Below are 19,638 nucleotides of genomic sequence, written 5' to 3'. Positions count from 1 at the left end.
GTGGAAGGAAACCAGAGCACCGGAAGGAAACTCATTCAGATACAGAGAGAATGTGCAAACTTCACACAGTCAGCCAAGGCTGGGATTGAACTGGCTGTGAGGCAGCGGTGCTTACCACTGAGCCACCATGCCGTCCAGTCAGAATCTCACACCACATTTCAGAAAGATTTTGAACAACTAAATGGGATTGCTCAGAAACACAACTTTGCCTGAAGTCAATAAATGTGCTAAGTACAGGCTATGTACATGCTGAACTACATGAAATGGTCAGCATGATTCATATGTTATGAGCAATTCGCTTCTGTGGTAGCAGAAAACAGATGACCTTTGTCTGACTTAAGTAACAGTCCAGGTGCAAGTGTGGATAGTGAGTGGACATAAGTAATCTATATCAGTGGAAAGAAAATTATTTTAGAAAAAAAAGGTAGTTTCTTTTTATATAGGCCTTTGGTTCAGAAAAATCATTTGATATGCCTCATGAAAGTGTGGCAAATAAAGTGAAAACTGTACCAAAGCTCAATCCTTTAAGAGCTTAGTCCAATCGATCAATCGAAAAGATTGAACTTGAAGGAGAAGAGAAAGGAGTGAAGGAGGTATGGCAGACAACTCTACAGTCTGGGGCCTTGGTGGTTGACCCTTCAGACACATATGTTGGGCAAAAAGAACAAAGGATGTAGAAAGGCCAAAGTTATCAGTATGGAGTTTAGTGAGGGTAATGGGGCTAGTTATAGATTGTGTAAAGTCCTGAAGGGATTTAGACTTGAGGAGGAAAATTGGAAATCAGAGCTATTGGGAGATTGGAAGATATGTAGATTGGGGTAGAGGGGTGCAGGATCAGAGGCTGAGCAGAGAATACTGAATGAGCTGAAGAATTAATTGCCAGGGGAGACCATTAATATGGGGAAGAAGGTGCTCTCAACTACAGGACACCATTTGTATGGGTGTGATCGGGGTAACGGGGAAATCATTGAAATGGGTGATTATAGCAGTAACAAAGATAGAGATTCGGGTTTTAGCAGCAATGATTTAGGTAATGGCAAATGCTGACAAAAGCTAGTGGAGATGAGAATTGTTATAGCAAACAGACATGCATAGAAATATAATGGTATATGTAGAAATAATGGGGATTTTAAAGTTAATTTGTTACTGGTTTTTGCTAAAAATATTTCCTGAAGTAGCTGTAGAAGAAAATGGGGTTAGCAAAGGTTTTTTTGTGTTGTAACACAATGAAGTAGTCTGAATAGTAATCATCATTTCTGTGAAACTTGGTTACAGATTAATCTGGTTCATGAGATATGCTAATGACCACTACAAGCATGTTGGGTAGCAAAAGGAAAATGAACTTTGCTCAAGCTGGGGAATATGGACACAGGAGGTGGTATTTAGAGGAGGTGATGGGACCAAATTACCAACTGGAGAGCCAGTGAGAACCCTCCACTGCCTCTTTTCAGGAAGACCTGAAGAACTAAGTGACAATCAGACACTGGGCAGCAGTGGGGCCTGACCCAGGCTTAAGAAACCCAGAGAACAGAAATTGCACCCTCTGCCAGCCAGAGGTCATAGAGACATAGGAACAAGAATAGGGCATTCAGACATTTGATCCTGCTTTGCCATTTAATAAGATCATGGCTGATCTGTGGCTGAACTCCATATGTCTGCCTTGGGCCCCATCCCTTGATAAACTCTTGCTTGATATAACTTTTTTAAATCTCAGATTTAAATTTAACAATTGAAACAGCATCGACTGCCATTTGAGGAAGAGAGTTCCAAACCTCCACTACTCTTTGCGTGTCGAAGTGCTTTCTAACATCGCTCTGAATAGCCTGGCCCTAATTTTTAGACTATACCCCTGGTTCCAGACTCTTTAACATGTAGAAATTGTTTATCTTTATCTACTCTGTCCTTCCCTATTAATACCTGAAGATCTCAATTACATCACCCCTTAACCTTCCAAAATCTAAAGAATAAGAGTCTAATTTGTGTATTCTCTCCTTACAATTTAAACTCTGAAATCTAAGCATCATCCTTATAAACCTGTGTTCAATCTCTCCAGAGCCAAAACATCCTTTCTAAAGTGCAATGCCCAGATCTGCATACAGTACAGTAATTGGAGTCTATCTAGGGTTTTGTTTAATTGCCACATAACGTCTCTATCCTTATACTCCAGCTCTTTCTATATGAAGGCTAGCATTCCTTTAGTTTTCTTGACGATTTTCTGCACCTGCTTGTGGCATTTGAAAGAACTGTGCATTTGAACGCCCAAATCTCATTGGACGATCCACTGTATTTAACTTTGCCCTAAAAATGCTGATCTATTCTTTACTATCTGAAATGGATAACCTCACACTTGCTTATATTAAAATTTATCTGCCACAGTTTTGCTTATTTACCTCATCTATCAATATCCTGTTATTATTATGTGCTGTTGTCAATACCGTCTACAATGCTGTCCAATTTTGCATCATCAGCAAATTTGGATATTTGACTTTTTACACGATTGCCAAAATTGTTAATGAATACCGTGAATAATTGAGGCCCCATCCCTGTATAAATGTCTGCCTTAGAAAATGATGGATTTTACTGAATGGCAAAGCTGACTTGAAGGGCCTAATGGCTTATGTCTGCTCTTAATTGGAATGTCCACTCTGACCACTGTAAGGTTATTCCATCTCACCAGTAACTACGATTGCCTTCAGCATTTGTAAAATGTGCTGGGACATGTTGTATACACAGGCTAAAGCTTTGAACAGCCATCCAGCACACGTCAAAAGATATTAACTTGTTGAAGTGGGTGTGTGATCAGTTATTCCCATGGATACAAGTTCTAAAAATCCAGAACATTCCACTGGAGCAATTAGCACAGAATCTGATACTCAATCTCCCTTACCCTACCACTGGCAGCCATGCTTTCAGCTGTCATGACACTAAGCTTCCTAATCCTCTCTGCTTCGGTTTCCTCCTTTAACACGTTCCTTCAAATTCAAGCCTTGGACTTTGTATGTGGCTCAGTGCTGAACCACTTTTGATGATGATAAATCTTCTGTGAAGCATCTTGGAATGTTTTATTCTTTTAAAATGCTACATAAATACAAGGTATAAATAATCATAAAAAGAAATAAACATAAATGTTAATAAACATGCAAACTTTTCCTTCCCCCATCTTTACTCTCCTCTCCAGTGAGTGCTTGCTCATTGTGTTAATGAAGTGTGACAAAAGTTAGATTCTAATATCTCCTATAGTGGCAGTAACTGTGTGCTTTCTTAAGCAGACACAAAAAAGTCACTATGTTTTCAGCCCCGGCTCAGTGGGTTGTTCTATCACCTTTGTTTCAGAAAGTTATGGGTTCAAGTCCCACTCCAGACAGTTCCAAAGATTATCATGTTTGCCACAAGACACCAACTTTGTTCCTCATTGCATAGACTTTTCCAGAAGTTTCTGTATTTTTCCCACACTAGAGACTTGAACCAATAATCTACGCTGACATTCCAGTGCAGTACAGAGGAAGCAGTGTGTGGTCAGAGATGCTGTCTTTCTGATCCAAGAAATCCATTGGCACTAATTAACCAACACCAAAGAATTCCATTTGGTGTTCTGGTTAAAATTAACACCTCAAACTACACGACTAAGAGATTATTTGGCAGTCATCAGAGTGTTGGTTTTAGCTGTCATGACCCTGTAAACACACTTCAAAATTGCTTCATTGGCTTTGGGACATCCTGAAGTTAACAAAAGCAGTGTAGAAATGCAGATTCATTCTTGCTTTCACTCTAATCTTCTGGAAAACAGCAAAAAGCAACCCCGTCCTTTTTGGTCACCATAAGGACAGAATTTCTTCAGTGTTCACTCCACTCCTTTTGAGGAGAATAAAAGAAAAGGACTGTTGGATTCTAAACGTCATATAACTGTCAGTTTCTAAATTTTTCCTGCCCAATTACACCTTTTTTTCCTAGCCCCAGCTAATACAAACTCATTCAAGCTGGTAAGGAACTCTAGCTTGGAAATGGAATCCCTTTTCCAGCAGGAGCTATGTTTTCAGATGGATTCACAACCATGGATTAACAACCATGGATTAAAGCAAAATTCTTAAGCTGCTTTGCAGTAAGTTAGAAATGTTACTAGAACCTTTGATCGTAGAAACAAACAGTTTGAACCAAGGATGAAGTGACCCAAACACTTGGTCATTCTGAGTATTCCAAATTTACTCTATCCCTTTACTGAAGTGGAAGTCCCCACAAAGAACCATTTTAAATCATTGGCTAGGCCTCAGCTGAGCACAGTTTGGCAGGTTGCCAAGGATTGGTCAATGTGCTAGAATGGGACCAGGAATCAGGGGCTTTACGTATGTGGGACACTAGAGAAACTGGGATTATTTTCTTAGAGCAGAAGGTAGAGAGGAGATTTGCCCGAGGTATTGAAGAGGATGAATGATTCTGGTACAGTAAAGAATGACAGACTGTTTTGATAATGGAAGGATCAGAAAACAAAGGACATAAATTTAAGGAATATGAAAGAGAAATGAAAAAAGAGGTAGCGCATTGTGTTAATGTAGTGTGACAAAAGCTAGATTCTAATATCTCCTTTAATGGCTGGTAACTGTGTGCTTTCTTAAGTACACACAAAAAAAATCACTATGTTTTCAGCCTTGGCTCAGTGGGTTATTCTCTCACCTTTATTTCAGAAAGTTATGGGTTCAAGTCCCACTCCAGACAGTTCCAAAGATTATCATGTTTGCCTCAAGACACCAACACTGTTCCTGGTTAGTAAGATTTGAAATGCACTAATTAAATGAAAATTTAAAGAGGTGTAATACAATTAAAAATGGTGATTGGTGTAATTAATCCATGTTGTTGTCTGTGCTCCAATTGCATCTCCCTCTATATTTCATCATTTAACTTTTAATAGCATGACACTCCATTCCTTCTCCCTCGTATGTTTGTCAAGTTTCTCTTAAAATGCATTTCCAATATTCACTTCAACTATTCACTGCGGTAGCAAGTCCTATAATCTCACCTCTCAGGGTGAAGATGTTCCTTCTGAAGTCCCTTTTTGATTTTCTGGGGAGTATACTATATTGATGGCCTCTGTTCTTACTTTGTACCATGAAGGAAGACAATCTTTTTTGGCTAATTCAACTTTAAAGACCTCAAACAATTGTCCTCAGAATTCTCTTTTCAGGAGAAAGAAGATCCAGCTTGTTCATCCCCTTCTCATGGGTGCCTCTAAATCTTTTTATATGATCATCAGAATTGCACACAGTACTCTAGTTGTTGTCTGATTAAGGTTCAATACAAGTTTAGCATAACAATGTTATGTTTAAAGTATGTCCCTCTAGGATTAAAGCCTACTGCTTTGTTTGCTTCTTTTAAAAAATGATAAACTGTGTTGCCACTCCAGAATTTGAATACACTGACTCTCAGGTCCCTTTCCTCTGACAGCCCGTTTAGATTCTTAGCTTTCCCTAAGTTTTGTTGCCAAAACTTAATACCACACATTTATCAGAGTTGAAATTCATTTGCCAATTAATGTCTTTTGCCATTTGTTGCAGACCTTCTCATACTAGCAATTCTCCCCAATTTGGAGTCAGCCACAAATTTAGAAATTGCATTCTTGGTTCCAAATTCTAAATCATTAAGCAACAAATTGTGAACAGTTGTTCTTGCACTGATCCTTTTCCAACTACTACTACTGTGAATAACTACCCCTTATTCCCGCCTTCTGCTCTTTGTCTTACAACCAGCTAGCTACCTAAACTGCTATTATCGTCTAAATTCAATCTCTGACCTAATTCATTACTCCATTATAAAGCTTCTATTAAAGGCCTTTTGAAATCTAGACAAGTTGCATTTACAATATTAACCATGTATAATTTAGTAAATTTAGTAAGGCTGGTTAAAAAAGACTTTACTGATTTGAAATCCATTTTGCGTATTTATTGTTCTCTTTTTAGTTTCTAGGTGTTCTAATCTCTTTTTGGTAGGGATTCCATTATTTTTCCAGCTAAGCTGACTGATTCTACAGTTCCACGGACGTGTTCTAACTCACTTCTAAAATTGAGGTATCAGGTGGTGGAGACATGTTCAATCCTAATTTTTAAAAAGGGAGTGGATAAATAATTAAAAGGAAAGATTTGCAGGGCGATGGAGGAAGAGCAAGGAAAAGGAGCTAATTAGACATCTCTAAAACCTACGCAGGCACAACAGCCAAATGGTTTCCTTCTGTGTTGTAGGATTCTATGAATGAACAAAGCTGTCACATTCACTGAAAAGTGAAAGCTTGATTGTGCGGTTTGTGCAAATCTTAAAGCCAAGACTTGGTATGAACTTGGCCAAGCCAAGTAGTAACAATGCTGTTGAGATCACTTCATTATTTTTCATTTGTCAGGTCAGTGTATTTTCAATTGAGTGATCAGCATGAAACAAATAGCGATGGCATTAGGCCATCACAGTGGGTTAAGAAAGGACATCAAAGTGGTGCTACAAGGCAGTAAAAAGGCTAGGCACTGCAGCATGTGGATATCCCAATGTAGACAACAAAGTTTCGTGATTTCTCTCAATACGCTGGGTGTTGCCAATCTTCACGTATTATTTAGATTAGATTACTTAGATTAGATTACTTACAGTGTGGAAACAGGCCCTTCGGCCCAACAAGTCCACACTGACCCGCCGAAGTGCAACCCACCCATACCCCTACATTTACCTCTTACCTAACACTACGGGCAATTTAGCATGGCCAATTCACCTGACCCGCACATCTTTGGACCTTGGGAGGAAACCAGAGCACCCGGAGGAAACCCACGCAGACACGGGGAGAACGTGCAAACTCCACACAGTCAGTCGCCTGAGGCGGGAATTGAACCCGGGTCTCTGGCACTGTGAGGCAGCAGTGCTAACCACTGTGCCACTGTGCCGCCCACAACACTATTGTGAAACTCAAGATTAATTTCTTGGGCATACTTTGAGATTAAATACAGGGAGTGCTAAAGATAAAATCACAGTTTTGCTGAAGCATGTTTCTTTATAGGATATATCGGTGGACTTATTTATTAGGTGATGCAATGGAACTTTGGAGATAGTGCTGAAACCTTCAGTGATCCATTCAACTAGAATCAACAGTCCTCCCTTTAGGAGGGAGGACAATCAACAAGTTTGTCATTTAGAGTTGTCATAAAGTTGTCAACAAGTTGTCATAGAGTCATCGAGATGTACAGCACAGAAATTGTTGAAGTTAGAGTTGAGAGCAGAAGTTGAATTCATGAAGGAACAAATAAAGCATATTAGCCGGGTGTGTGCATGTCGCGCCTGCATGTTTTGACTGTGCGTGTGCTGAGAGCATGTGTATGGGTTTGTCAGGGTGAGTGTATGAGGGAGAAAGGAAGAGGTCATATTTTGCAGATCACAATCAAGGAACCCCAAATAAATTGCTGTTGCCTAGTGAATGTTCCAGTGGCTTAAACATTTGACTCAGAATAATGTGATTTATAAGCTGATTGATGAAGGCTCTTACTTGTACACCACTTCAAAAGGCCAGGAACAAACCAACCAAATACATTTACAGTAGGAAATCTTTGGGTTTACTTTCAAATTCTACCCCTCCCCCCCCCCACCCCCTATTCTTTACTGCTGATATTGTTGTCAGGAACAGCAACTGATGTAATCATCTTTGTGCTGAATTGAAGGCAAGGCTGACTTAAATCATCGTTAGAGACAATGTTGTACAATCAATGATTCAGCAACAACTTTTTATATTCATTCAACTCATTTGCAATGTCTTGCTAAGAAATCCTTTCAAGTCACCCTCCAAATGGGAGAATTTTACCCTATAATCTTTAAAACAAACCCAAATGTTGAAGCTCATCTTTTAAGCATTAAATCATTTGTCATAATTTTGTTGTCCGGTAGCACAGAATTCAAAGATTGCTGAAAACCTTATTTGAAATTTTCTTGAAAGTTCTCATCTTACACTTATCAGGACATTCACAAAAATTCAGTTTTCTACTGTCTGAGAAAAAGAGTGGTCACTGGATGGAAAGTGTACTTTGATGAAGGAGCAGCGATCCGAAAGCTAATGCTTCCATTTAAATCTGTTGGACTATAACCTGGTATTGTGTGATTTTTTAACTTTGATTGGTACAGGCATTGCTATGGTGAGTGTACCAGTTAATTGCCAAACTTTATTAAATTTAAACCAAACAGGTTGACTTTAGTGTGATGCAGTGTATGGCGGCCATATGTCCCAAACACCAGAAGCTTGTACTAAACTGCATGTTACTTTGAATTTTCACACCGGGCAAGGCACTGATTGTACTCAACCAGTCCATGCCATCAACACCCAAAATATTTTGAGGAATGTTAGATGTTATTTTGTGATTGGACAACATCTGCTAAATAATTTTGAGTTTACTAAAAATTAAATTGATTATGTTTATGCTTAAAATTTTCAGTTGAATTCACCATACAGCACACTTCTGTATAATGAAAGCTACATATGTTAATACACAGATGTCTGGATTACTCGCCTATGACATTACCGCTACACCACTTTCTTCCCCATCTCATCCCAGTTCAGGCTGCATTAAAGTCTGCTGATCCATGTTATATCAGGAGCAAATACAAATCAAATGGACAAATTACTGGATGAAAAGACCAAGATCTATCCAGCTCTTTCTGGAACTGGCATGATACAATCACAATGGTATTGTTGATGAACCACACCAAACCAACACCGATCAATGAGTCCACAACCATCTCAAACTTGATGGTTTTGCCTTAATAAGCGGTTTTTAAGTTACTGCTAATAAAAAAAATTCAGGGAGATAGTTTTAAAGTTAATTTCTAAACAGGTAAATGTTAATGGAAAATAGATCAGTCCCTTGGAATTGCCAGCTGATCAGCAGCCTCACACACCTCAACCTTACACAAGTGACAAACAGGGAAATACAGAACTTTGTTATTTGATTATTACTTTGTATAGACCATATTAAGAAGGACATCATTTTTTTATCCCAGCAAAATAAGTTTTTATAATGTGACTCTTTTATCGTGAAGAAAAAAGTGCCATGTGTGAGTACATCCAGAAATGAAGTGTCAGCCTATTAAGATCATGGAAATCCCACAGCTGTACAAAGTGAGTTTCCTGTCTCCACGTGCATGAACAAACATTTGATTACCTGCATATATTGTGAGAGTTCAGCAACATCTTTTCCTGGTCCATCAGATTCGGGGAGAGACAGAGATTTCTTGGTTACAAACTGCTCGATTTTTTGGTAAGTCTTTTCAAAAAGTTCCACTTTGGCTCTGAGTTTTTCCAGTTTGGCTGTTCTTTCCTTGTGGCGGCCACTGGCTGAAGAAAACCGCTTGGCAAGTTCATCCACCTTTGCTTGCAATGCAGAGGCAGTGGTTGGATCCGCGGTTGCTATGAACTTGTTGGCTTTCTCTTTAATGGCGCTAATACTGCTTTGGCGACTGGCAATGTTCTGTTCCAGCACCTACAGAAAAATAGGACAAATGTTCAACTCTATGAATGAGCAGTTATTTTAAGCACTTACAAATCACAGCAAATGCTTACAATTGTGCTTTGTTAATCCACTCAGTAGCAACAAAATGCTGCTCCAGACACAACGAACATGAGCATCAATGTAGAAATAGAGGTTATTGTCTTATACTTGCATTATATGATCACAGATGTTGGAAAGTGAGGTCCCCTTTAAAGTGGTGTTCTTTTAGTGTTCCATATTAAATAGTTACCTGTGCAGCACAATGTCTCATTTAGTACTGTGTGATAGCAGTAGCTAGCTTTCCACAAACTTAAATAAAAGATTCACTGGGTGCCACGTATCATGAATATAATCATTGGGAAAATTATGAGATTTTGTTTTTAGAAGGAATGGAAACAAACCTTCAAATGAAGATGGGCAAGGGGACACCAATCATCCTGGCATCACAATCAGCTGCCCATTGGCTGAGAAGGTTTAGACACATGCTTGCCGCATAGATAGACAATCCCCAAAATAAGACACATCACTAGGTAAATGTAGGGGAAAGAGATAGAGAGAGAGAGATGGAAGAGACAGAAAGGGAGGGAGATGGGGGAGCAAGGGAGATGGGGGGGGGGGGGGGCAAAGGCGAAAGAGAGAAAGGACAGAAAGAGAGAGAGAGAGAGAGGCGGAGGGGAGATAGACAGTGCTGGTTGGTAATGAATCCAAGGAAAGGAATTCATGGAATGTCTACAAGATGATTTTTTTTTGGAGCAATTTGTGGCTGGGCCCACTCTGGAACAGGTTATTCTAGATTTGGTGGTATGTAATGAGTAGACTTGATTAAGGAGCTCAAGGTGAAGGGGGGATCTGATCAGAATATAAAATAACTCACATTGCAGTTTGAGACAGAGAACCAGAATCAGATATAATTACAGTTGAGTAAAGATAACTACAAAGACATGAGGGAGAAGCTGGCCAGAGTTAATTGGAAGGGAAGACAGTGAAGCAGCAATGGCAGGAATTTCTGGAGAGTAATTCAGAAGGCACAGCTGAAATTCATCCCAAGCAACTAGAAACATACTAAATGGAGGACAAGATAACCATAGCTAACAAAATGATGAAGATGTGTGGAAGTCAGAGGATTTGGAAGCCTTTCAAAACCTCCAGAGAATAACTTAAAAAACCAACAAGAGAGGAGAGGATAAATATGTGGACAAACTAACTAGGAATATAAAAGAAGATGGCAAGCAGTTCTTTCAATTTATAAAAGGTAAGCGAAAGGCAAGAGTGGATTGGACCTCTGGAAAATGAGGCTGGAGAAGTAGCAATGGCATAGAAGGAAGCAATGGAGGAAGTGAACAGGAACTCTCCTTCAGCTTTCATGTGGAAGACACCAGCAAAGTACCAGAACTTCAATACAGTCAGGGAGCAGAGGTGAGTGCAGTGGTCATCACTAAGGAGAAGGTACTAGGGAAACTGAAATGTCTGAAGGCGGATAAATCACCCAGACAGGATGGACTATATGCCAGAGCTTTCGAGGTGATAGCTGAGGAGATTCAGAGGCTTGGTAGTGATTTTTCAGGAATCTCTGGAGTTGAGGAAGGTCCTAGAGTACTGGAAGATTTGCTCATGTCACACTTCTATTTAAGAAGGGAAGGAGGCAAAAGATAGGAAATTGTGGGCCATTTAGCTTGACCTTGGTCAATGGTAAGAGTTTAGAATCCATTATTAAAGATAGATTGAGGAGTACTTGGAAGTTCATGGTAAAATAGAGCTGATTCAGAATGGCTCAGTCAAGGGGAAGCCTTGCCTGACAAATCTGTTAGAATTCTTGGAAGAAGTGGAGACTAACTAGACAAAGGACAGCCTGTGGACAGGATCTATTTGGATTTCCAGAAGATCTTTGACAAGGTGCTAAATAAGAGAAGAGCCCATGGTGGTAGGGGCAAAGTACTGGCATGGATAAATGATTGGCAGCAGGCAGAGAATGGGGATAAAGGGGTCTTTTTCAGAATGGCGGTTGGTAACTAGTAGAGATCCACAGTGGTCGGTGTTGGGACCCCAACTATTCATGTTATAGATTAACAATTTGGATGAAGAAACTGAAGGCATGTTGCTAAGTTTGCTAATGACACAAAGATAGGTTGATGTTGAGGAAGGATGAGACTGCAAAAATACTTGGACAGCTTAGGAGCGTGGACAAAGAAGTGGAAGATGGAATACAATGTGGGCAAGTGTGAGGTTCTGCACTTTGATAGGAAAACTAGAGACATCGATTATTTTCTAAATGGGAAAGGCTTCAGAAATCTCAAGCATAAAGGGACGTAGGAATCACAGTTCAGAATTCTCATAGAGTTAACATGTAGGTTCAGATAGCAGTTAGGAAGGCAAATGTAATGGTAGCTTTCATTTTGAGATGGCTAGAATACAAAAGGCTGCACAATGGCTAGGGGCAACATGGTGGCTCAGTGATTAGCACTGCTGCCTCACAGCACCAGGGACCCAGATTTCACTGTCGGGCAACTATCTGTGTGGAGTTTGCACATTCACCCAATGTCTGTGTGGGTTTCCTCCGGGTGCTCCAGTTTCCTTCCACAATCCAAAGATATGCAAGTTAGGTGGATTGGATATGCTAAATTACCCAGAATATTCAGGGTCATGTAGGTTAGGTGCTTTAGCCACGGGAAGTGCAGGGTTACCGGAATAGGGTAGAGGGATGAGTCTGGGTGGGATGCTCATCGGAGGGTCAGTGTGGACTCATTGGGCGGAGTTACCTGTTTGCACACTCAATGGATTATATGATTCTGTAAAAGGTAGGGATGTACTGCTGAGGCTGTATAAGGTTCTGGTCAAACTACATTAAGAATGTTGTGAGCAGTTTTAGGTTCCATACCTGAGGAAAGATGTGCTGGTATTGGAGGGAGTCCAGAGGAGGTTTACAAGAGTGATCCCAGGGATAATGCGCTTCTCAGATGAGGAGAGGTTCTGGACTCTGGGTCTGTACTCAATGGAGTTTGGAAGGATGAAGGGGGATCTGATTGAAATTTATAGAACACTGAGAGGCCTGGATAGAGTGGACGTGGAGATGTTTCCACAAGTCAAAGAGACTCGGATCCGAGGGCACAACCTCAGAGTGATGACCCTTTAGAACTCAGAAGAGGAGGAATTTATCAGCCAGAGGTTGATTAATATATGGAATACATTGTCACAGAAGGCTGTGGAGACCAAGACTTTGAGTGTATTCAAGAAAGAAGTAGATAGGTTCTTGTTAGTAACAGGATCAAAGTTATGGGGAGAAAGCAGGAGAATGGGATTGAGAAACACATCAACCACAATCAAATGGCAAAACAGACTCAATGGGCCAAATGACCGAATTCTGCTCCTTTATCATATGTTCTTAAAGCCAACATAGAACTAGCATGAGAAACCAAATTTCATTGAAATGAACAATTGAGAAAATAAAAGACTTGCTGTGTATGGTGAATTTGGCACAGCCAATACTATGATGGGCTCCATTTGTACCAGAGCCTTCTTCATATGAAATCTATTCCTTAATGAGTGTAATAGAAATTGTCTAAACTGTTTCTATAATGGTCTAATATTCCAGGATAATTACTCGCACAAAGCATATTGGAAATTTGGAATTCTTGTTCTCAAAAACTGAGGATATTAATTGAAAACAAAATTAAAATAAACACATTTTTGTCAGGTGAAGATCTTAAGGATTAAGGAACCAAGACAGAATTAAGAGACAGATCAAGGGAGCTGATGGCACAATGATAACATCACTGGACAACTGATGCTCTGGGCCAGATACATGGTTCAGGTCCCACCAGCAAGGCAGTTTCCTTGGTCTGATTTTCTTCAACTATTGTATCAATGACTTCCCCTCCATCATAAGACCAGATGTTGGGATGTTCGCGATGATTTCACAACATGCTGCACTAGTCAGAACCTCTCAGATACAGAAGCAATCATGTGCATATGCAGCAAGATCCAGACAGTGTTTAGGATAAGTGGAACATAACATTCACACCACACCAGTGCATTGACCAATCTCAATGAGAGAGAGAATCAAACCATCTCCTCTTGGTTTTATATGGCATTATCATCACTGCAATCTTCACTGTTAACATCCTGAGGGTAATCATTGACCAGAAACAGCTGAACTAGTCACATAAATACTATGGTTACAATAGCAGATCAGAGGTTGGGAATTCCGAAGTTAGTAGCTCACCTCGTGACTCCCCAGTGCCTTTCCACTACCTATGAAGTACAAGTCAGCAGTGTGATGGAATACTCCCCACTTGCCAGCATGACTGCAGCTCCAACCACATTCAAGACGTTCAAGGTCACGCAGGACACAATAGCCCGTTTGATTAGCACCCATCCAACACCCTGATCACTCACTCCTCGATCACTGATGCAAAGTAGCAGCCATGTGTTTATTCTTGAAGTTGTAGTGAGAAACTCACCGAGCTGACTTTCACAGCAACTTATAAACCCACGACCTGTACCACATAGAAGGACAAGGGCAGCACCTGTATGCCAATGTCTCACATACAATCATAGAATCATAGAGATGTACAGCATGGAAACACATCCTTCGGTCCAACCCATCCATGATGACCAGATATCCCAACCCAATCTAGTCCCACCTGCCAGCACGTGGTCCATATCCCTCTAAACGCTTCCTATTCATACACCCATCCAAATGCCTCTTAAATGTTGCAATTGTACCAGCCTTCACCACATCCTCTGGCAGCTAATTCCATACCTGTACCACCCTCTTTGTGAAAAAGTTGCCTGGTAGGTCTCTTTTATATCTTTCCCCTCTTACCCTAAACCTATGCCCTCTAGTTCTGGACTCCCTGACCCCAGGGGAAAGACTTTTCCTATTTACCCTATCCATGTCCCTCATAAGTTTGTAAATTTCTTTCTAAGTCATACAAATTCCTGACATGGAATGTACTGTTCCTTCAGAGTCATTGGGTCAAAGTACTCATATTTCCTTCAATAACAGCATCGTGGGTGTATCTATACAATTGGAATAGTGGCTCACCTCCATTTTCTCAAGGCTAGTGAGAAACAAGCTATGAACACTGGCCTTGTCGGTCATGCCCCCACAACCCAAGAAAGAATAAACAACAAGAAAGCCATCATCTAACCAAATGGTGGTAGGCTCAGGAAGCTGAATGGCCTCTTTCTGTTCCTATATATCAATCTGCAAACAACTGCTTCCATTCTTTTGATGTAAACATCAACCAATATTAGATTGAAGCCACCGGTTACATACTTTATCCCTTAATAGCATTTCAGAGTGTGAACAGGTCATAAAGGTAACCAAGCACCACTTTATAAAAAGAATAATTCAAGAACAGATACTGCAATTTTCCAATAAAACAACAAACAGGATTTGGTACAAAACAAAAAATTCTGTTTTTATTTTTAATAAATGGCTACATTAAAGTCAACTCTCAATACTGAACCCAAATCAAAAATATTCTTTAAAGGTAGAAGTTTACTGATGGTTTAATAATTTATAACATTTGACTTTGTTGCTAATGAACAAAATTATGCACTGTATAAACACCTATCGTCAAACAAATACTTCTTGTCAAATAATGAACCCAAGGTCTTTCAAATTAAAACAATATTCACAATGTGAAGTTTTATTTCTGATCCCTATAAATTTGAATACATCTGAAATATTACCATAGTTTTATGTTCAGAAGAATTTTGTCACGTAGAAACATGTGCCCTCTCTCTCTGGGAGTTTGATCTGATTCAGTTTTATTCTCATTAACTGAAACTATATTTACAATGAATAAAAATTTGCTTTTTTTTAATTTCATAAAATCTCTCCAGGGTGTAAGCAGGCCATTTGGCCCATCGAAGAGCATCCCACCCACACCCATCCCATCCCTGTAACCCTGCATTTCCTGTGGCTAAGTCACCAATTCTGCACTGCCCTGGACACTACAGAGCAATCGAGCATGGCCAACTCACCTAACTTGCATATCTTTGGACTGTGGGAGGAAATCCACAGACGTGGTGAGAACATACAAACTCCACACAGACAGTCAGCCAAGGCTGGAACTGAACCCAGGTCCCTGGTGCTGTGAGGTAGCAGTGCTATCCACTAAGCCACTGTGATTTGCAATTCAAGTTTTTGTCACAGGTACTCAGATGTATCAAATGTACTCACAAAACAATGCTGAAACATCCTGACTGATTAGGGTGAAAAGATGGCTACTTCAATTTCCTGTGGCTGATTAATCATTTTTGCAAGGTCATAATGTGATTCATTTTTTTGACATTATACTCACAGCGTTTTTACTGAAGGCCTCTTGAATAGCAGCAGAATTCAAAGGCATCTCCTCGTCATCTTCTAAGCTCTTTTCAACACTAGCCATCCACTCAAGCATTTCATCCAAACCATCCTGAACACTTAGGGACCGTGTGAGTGTCATCCGCAGCTTCTCATTGCGGTCACTGGTCGATTTGGATAGATTCTCAAATCTCAAAACAACATCATCTACCAAGAAACAAATATTGAAAATATTACAGATCCTGTCACTACTATTGACCATTGAAGGCAACCTAATGGAAGGCTGAGTATTTAAAACCCATTTCATTTCTCTCCTAAACGACATTCAATCAAAGTTCCAGAGATGATATAAAACACACTGCTTGGACTTTTATTTACAAAGGCATATCAGAAATGTATGCCCAAGTCTAAGCGATTACACACCCCAGATTTTTACAGCATTACTATTACCTTCAGCTGTCATGGATTTAAGGCTCTTCTTTAAACCTCACTGCATTTAAATGTTCCTCATAATCTACTTCTGTCCAAACATTTTGTCATTAGTTCTGAAATTGCCCTATGATGCTCTTGTTTAAATTTTATTTGAGAACATGATGTGAGCAAACAAGGAATAATCAGGTTAAATACATTGGGTAATTTTTAAAATTATTTGTCATGGGATGTCGGCATCATTGGATAGACCAACATCTGTTGTCATCCCTAAAAGCTAAGGATAAAGGGGGTGGCAAGCTGCATTCTTGAGCCAATAAGGTCCAATGGGTGTGGGAACTACCATAGTGTTGGTAGGAAGGTGATATCGGGATTTTGACCAAGTGAAGTTGAGGGACTAGTTATATCGTCCCAAGTCAGGATTGTGTGTGGCTTGGGGGAACTTGCAAGTCTTGATGTTGCCCTGCATCTTTGGAATTTGTCCTTCTAGATAGTAGCAGTTACAGATTTAGAAGGTGCTGTCAGAGGAGCCTGGTGAGTTACTGATGTACATCTTTAGATGGTAGACACAGCTGATACTGTGTATCATGAATGTGACATAAGTGACTGGTGAAAACGGCAGATCAGTGTCAACCAAGCAGAATGCTTTGTCCTGGATGATGTCCGGTTTCATCAGTGTTGTTGAAGCAGCATCCATCCAGGCAAGTGGGAAGTATTCTTTCACAATTCCAAATTGTGTCTCCTAGATTATGGACACTGGGTAGACAAGAGACAAGTTACTCAACAGAACATCAAGCCTATCCTGATAGCTACAATATTTATGTGGTTGACCTGATTGTTTTTTGGTCAGTGGGAAGATGTATAATGTCGATTGTGGGGAATTTGGTGATGGTAATGTCGCTGAATGTCATAAAGCAATGGTTAAATTTTTCCTTTTTTGGAGACAGTCATTTTCTGGCACTTGTGTGGCATGATTATTATTTGCCATTCAGAAGCCCAACACTGGATTTTGCCCACAACTTGCTGCATTTGAACATGAATTATAATCTGTAGAGCAATTAAGAAGAAGGTATGTGGGATACTTACCTTTATTAGACAAGGCACTAAGTACTAAAGTATGGAGTTATAATGGAGTTTATGAGAAATGCTAGTTAGGCCACAGATGGGACACTGTCTGCAGTTCTGGTGGCCACTATAGGAAGGATGTGATTGCACTGAAGATGACGCAGAGGAAATTGTTGCCAGGTATAGAGTGTTTGAACTGTGAAGAGACACCAGATACGCTTGAGTTGTTTTGATGATGAGGGACAAAGGTAGGGTAGAAAAGAAGAAACTTTTCCACTTAGTAGAAAGCGCAATAACTTTGGGAAAGTAAGGGGATGAAGGTTTAGAGGCAATTTATGGTAGAATTATTTCATCTGGAGTTGTGCATATTGGAGTTTACTGCCTGAAAAGGTAATTGAGCAGGAATCATCACAACATTTAAGTTAGTATTTGGATGAATACTTGAAATCTCACAGTATACAAAGATACAAGCTAAGTAGATATGCATTTGATAACTTAGCGCAATGTTGCTGCCAGTGGCACAATGGGGACAATTGCCTTTGAGCGAGGGATTGGGAGAGAGAGGAGGAAAGACAGAGACAAAGAAAGAGACAGAAACACAGACAGGATTTATTTTTTCTCAACACTGATCTTAGAATGTTGAACTCTCTACCAAAAGAGTAGTTTAGACAAACAGTATTTAAAATTAAATAGTATTTAAAATTAATGGCATGCAAATTTAATGGGGAGTGCGATTAACACATGAAAGAGCAGGCAGGATATCTGATAATGCAAATGAAGAATATGGGGTTTACGGAAGACGATTTGCAACATGAACGTCCAGTGACCGGTCAGACTGAATGTCTTTGTGCCGTAAATTCTGTGCACTGATGTATTTGATCTAACAACATACCCACATCATCTCGGATTTCATCACGATTCAGTAGGAGATTACCCTCGGTATTCATAAGTGCATCAACGGTTTTCCTTAGCTTTTCTACAGTGCTTTGGTATCCAGACAACTGATCCTGCAGAGACTATTCATGGTAAAATAAGACATTAACTTGAGTTGTACAAGGAAATACAGTCTGCTAAGAAAATGTGAGCAATTTTTGAAGGATATATAGGTTTCAACCTTGACTTGCTTCAGTTGTTTCTGTAGGTTTTTAGGATCTGCAGCAATGGCCTCAGTCAAGTGAATTTTTGCAGCTTCCTCAGTGCCTTGAAGCCATGGTAGAAAGCCTGCTGAAATTTCTTGGTATTGGCAGTACTTATCCACCACATCCTTGAGATTTTTACCCAATGAATTACACTGGGGGAGAAAAGAAATTCAGTGAAAAATATCAGGCAAATAGAATATAACTTGTTATCAGAGGTTTTACTGTTCAATATAAATACAAAGGGGCAGTCACACAGTCCCTCAAGCCGGCTTTGTCATTCAAGATGGCCATTGCTAATCTTGATCTCAAATCTACAGTCTGATCTGATGTACAAGAGTACCAGAGTACTTGATTGACTGATTAATTTTTCAGCTCTTTGGTCTACCTCAGTCTTGACTGTACTCAATGACTGAGCATCGATAGATCCCGAGGATAAAGTCCAGAAGATAAAGTCTTAAAATTGATAAATCTCCTGGCCCCGATGGGATGCACCCTAGAGTTCTGAGAGAGGGGACTGAGGAAATAGCAGAGGCATTGGTTGAGATCTTTCAAGACTCACTGGAGTCAGGAAAGGTCCCGGATGATTGGAAGATGGCTGATGTAACCCCCTGGTTCAAGAAAGGATCAAGACATAAGATGGAAAATTATAGGCCAATTAGCCTAACCTCGGTTGTTGGTAAAATTCTAGAATCCATCATCAAGGATGAGGTTTCTAAATTCTTAGAAGAGCAGAGTCTGATTAGAACAAGTCAACATGGATTTAGTAAGGGGAGGTCATGCCTGACAAACCTGTTGGCATTCTTTGAAGAGGTGACAAGTAGGTTAGACCAGGGAAACCCAGTGGATGTGGTCTATCTAGACTTTCAAAAGGCCTTTGATAAGGTGCCACACGGGAGGCTGCTGAGCAAGGTGAGGGCCCATGGTTTTTGAGGTGAGCTGCTGGGATGGATTGAGGATTGGCTGTTTGACAGAAGGCAGAGAGTTGGGATAAAAGGTTCTTTTTTGGAATGGCAGCCAGTGACGAGCGGTGTCCCACAGGGTTCAGTGTTGGGGCCACAGCTGTTCGCATTATATATTAATGATTTGGATGAAGGGACTGGAGGCATTCTAACGAAGTTTGCAGATGATACGAAGTTAGGTGGACAGGCAGGTAGTACTGAGGAAGTGGGGAGGCTACAGAAGGATCCAGACAGTTTGG

At 40.1% G+C, this 19,638-nt stretch overlaps 1 protein-coding gene across 12 annotated transcripts in view; it reads right to left on the bottom strand.

Annotated features, from left to right (window-relative positions):
* dst (dystonin) overlaps positions 1-19,638 on the bottom strand; it is a 624,072-nt gene that overhangs the window by 210,303 nt on the left and 394,131 nt on the right. For all 12 annotated transcript variants that reach the window (XM_060852081.1, XM_060852129.1, XM_060852093.1 and 9 more), the window contains 4 exons: positions 18,416-18,592; positions 18,194-18,317; positions 15,806-16,014; positions 9,168-9,485 (listed from right to left, as the gene is read on the bottom strand). In XM_060852081.1, the coding sequence (XP_060708064.1) occupies positions 9,168-9,485; positions 15,806-16,014; positions 18,194-18,317; positions 18,416-18,592 (828 nt within the window). The remainder of the gene's footprint in view (positions 1-9,167; positions 9,486-15,805; positions 16,015-18,193; positions 18,318-18,415; positions 18,593-19,638) is intronic.

The sequence above is a fragment of the Hemiscyllium ocellatum genome, chromosome 3 (genome assembly GCF_020745735.1).
Source record: "Hemiscyllium ocellatum isolate sHemOce1 chromosome 3, sHemOce1.pat.X.cur, whole genome shotgun sequence".
NCBI classification, from domain to species: domain Eukaryota; kingdom Metazoa; phylum Chordata; class Chondrichthyes; order Orectolobiformes; family Hemiscylliidae; genus Hemiscyllium; species Hemiscyllium ocellatum.
This window is presented reverse-complemented; position numbering and strand designations above follow the sequence as displayed.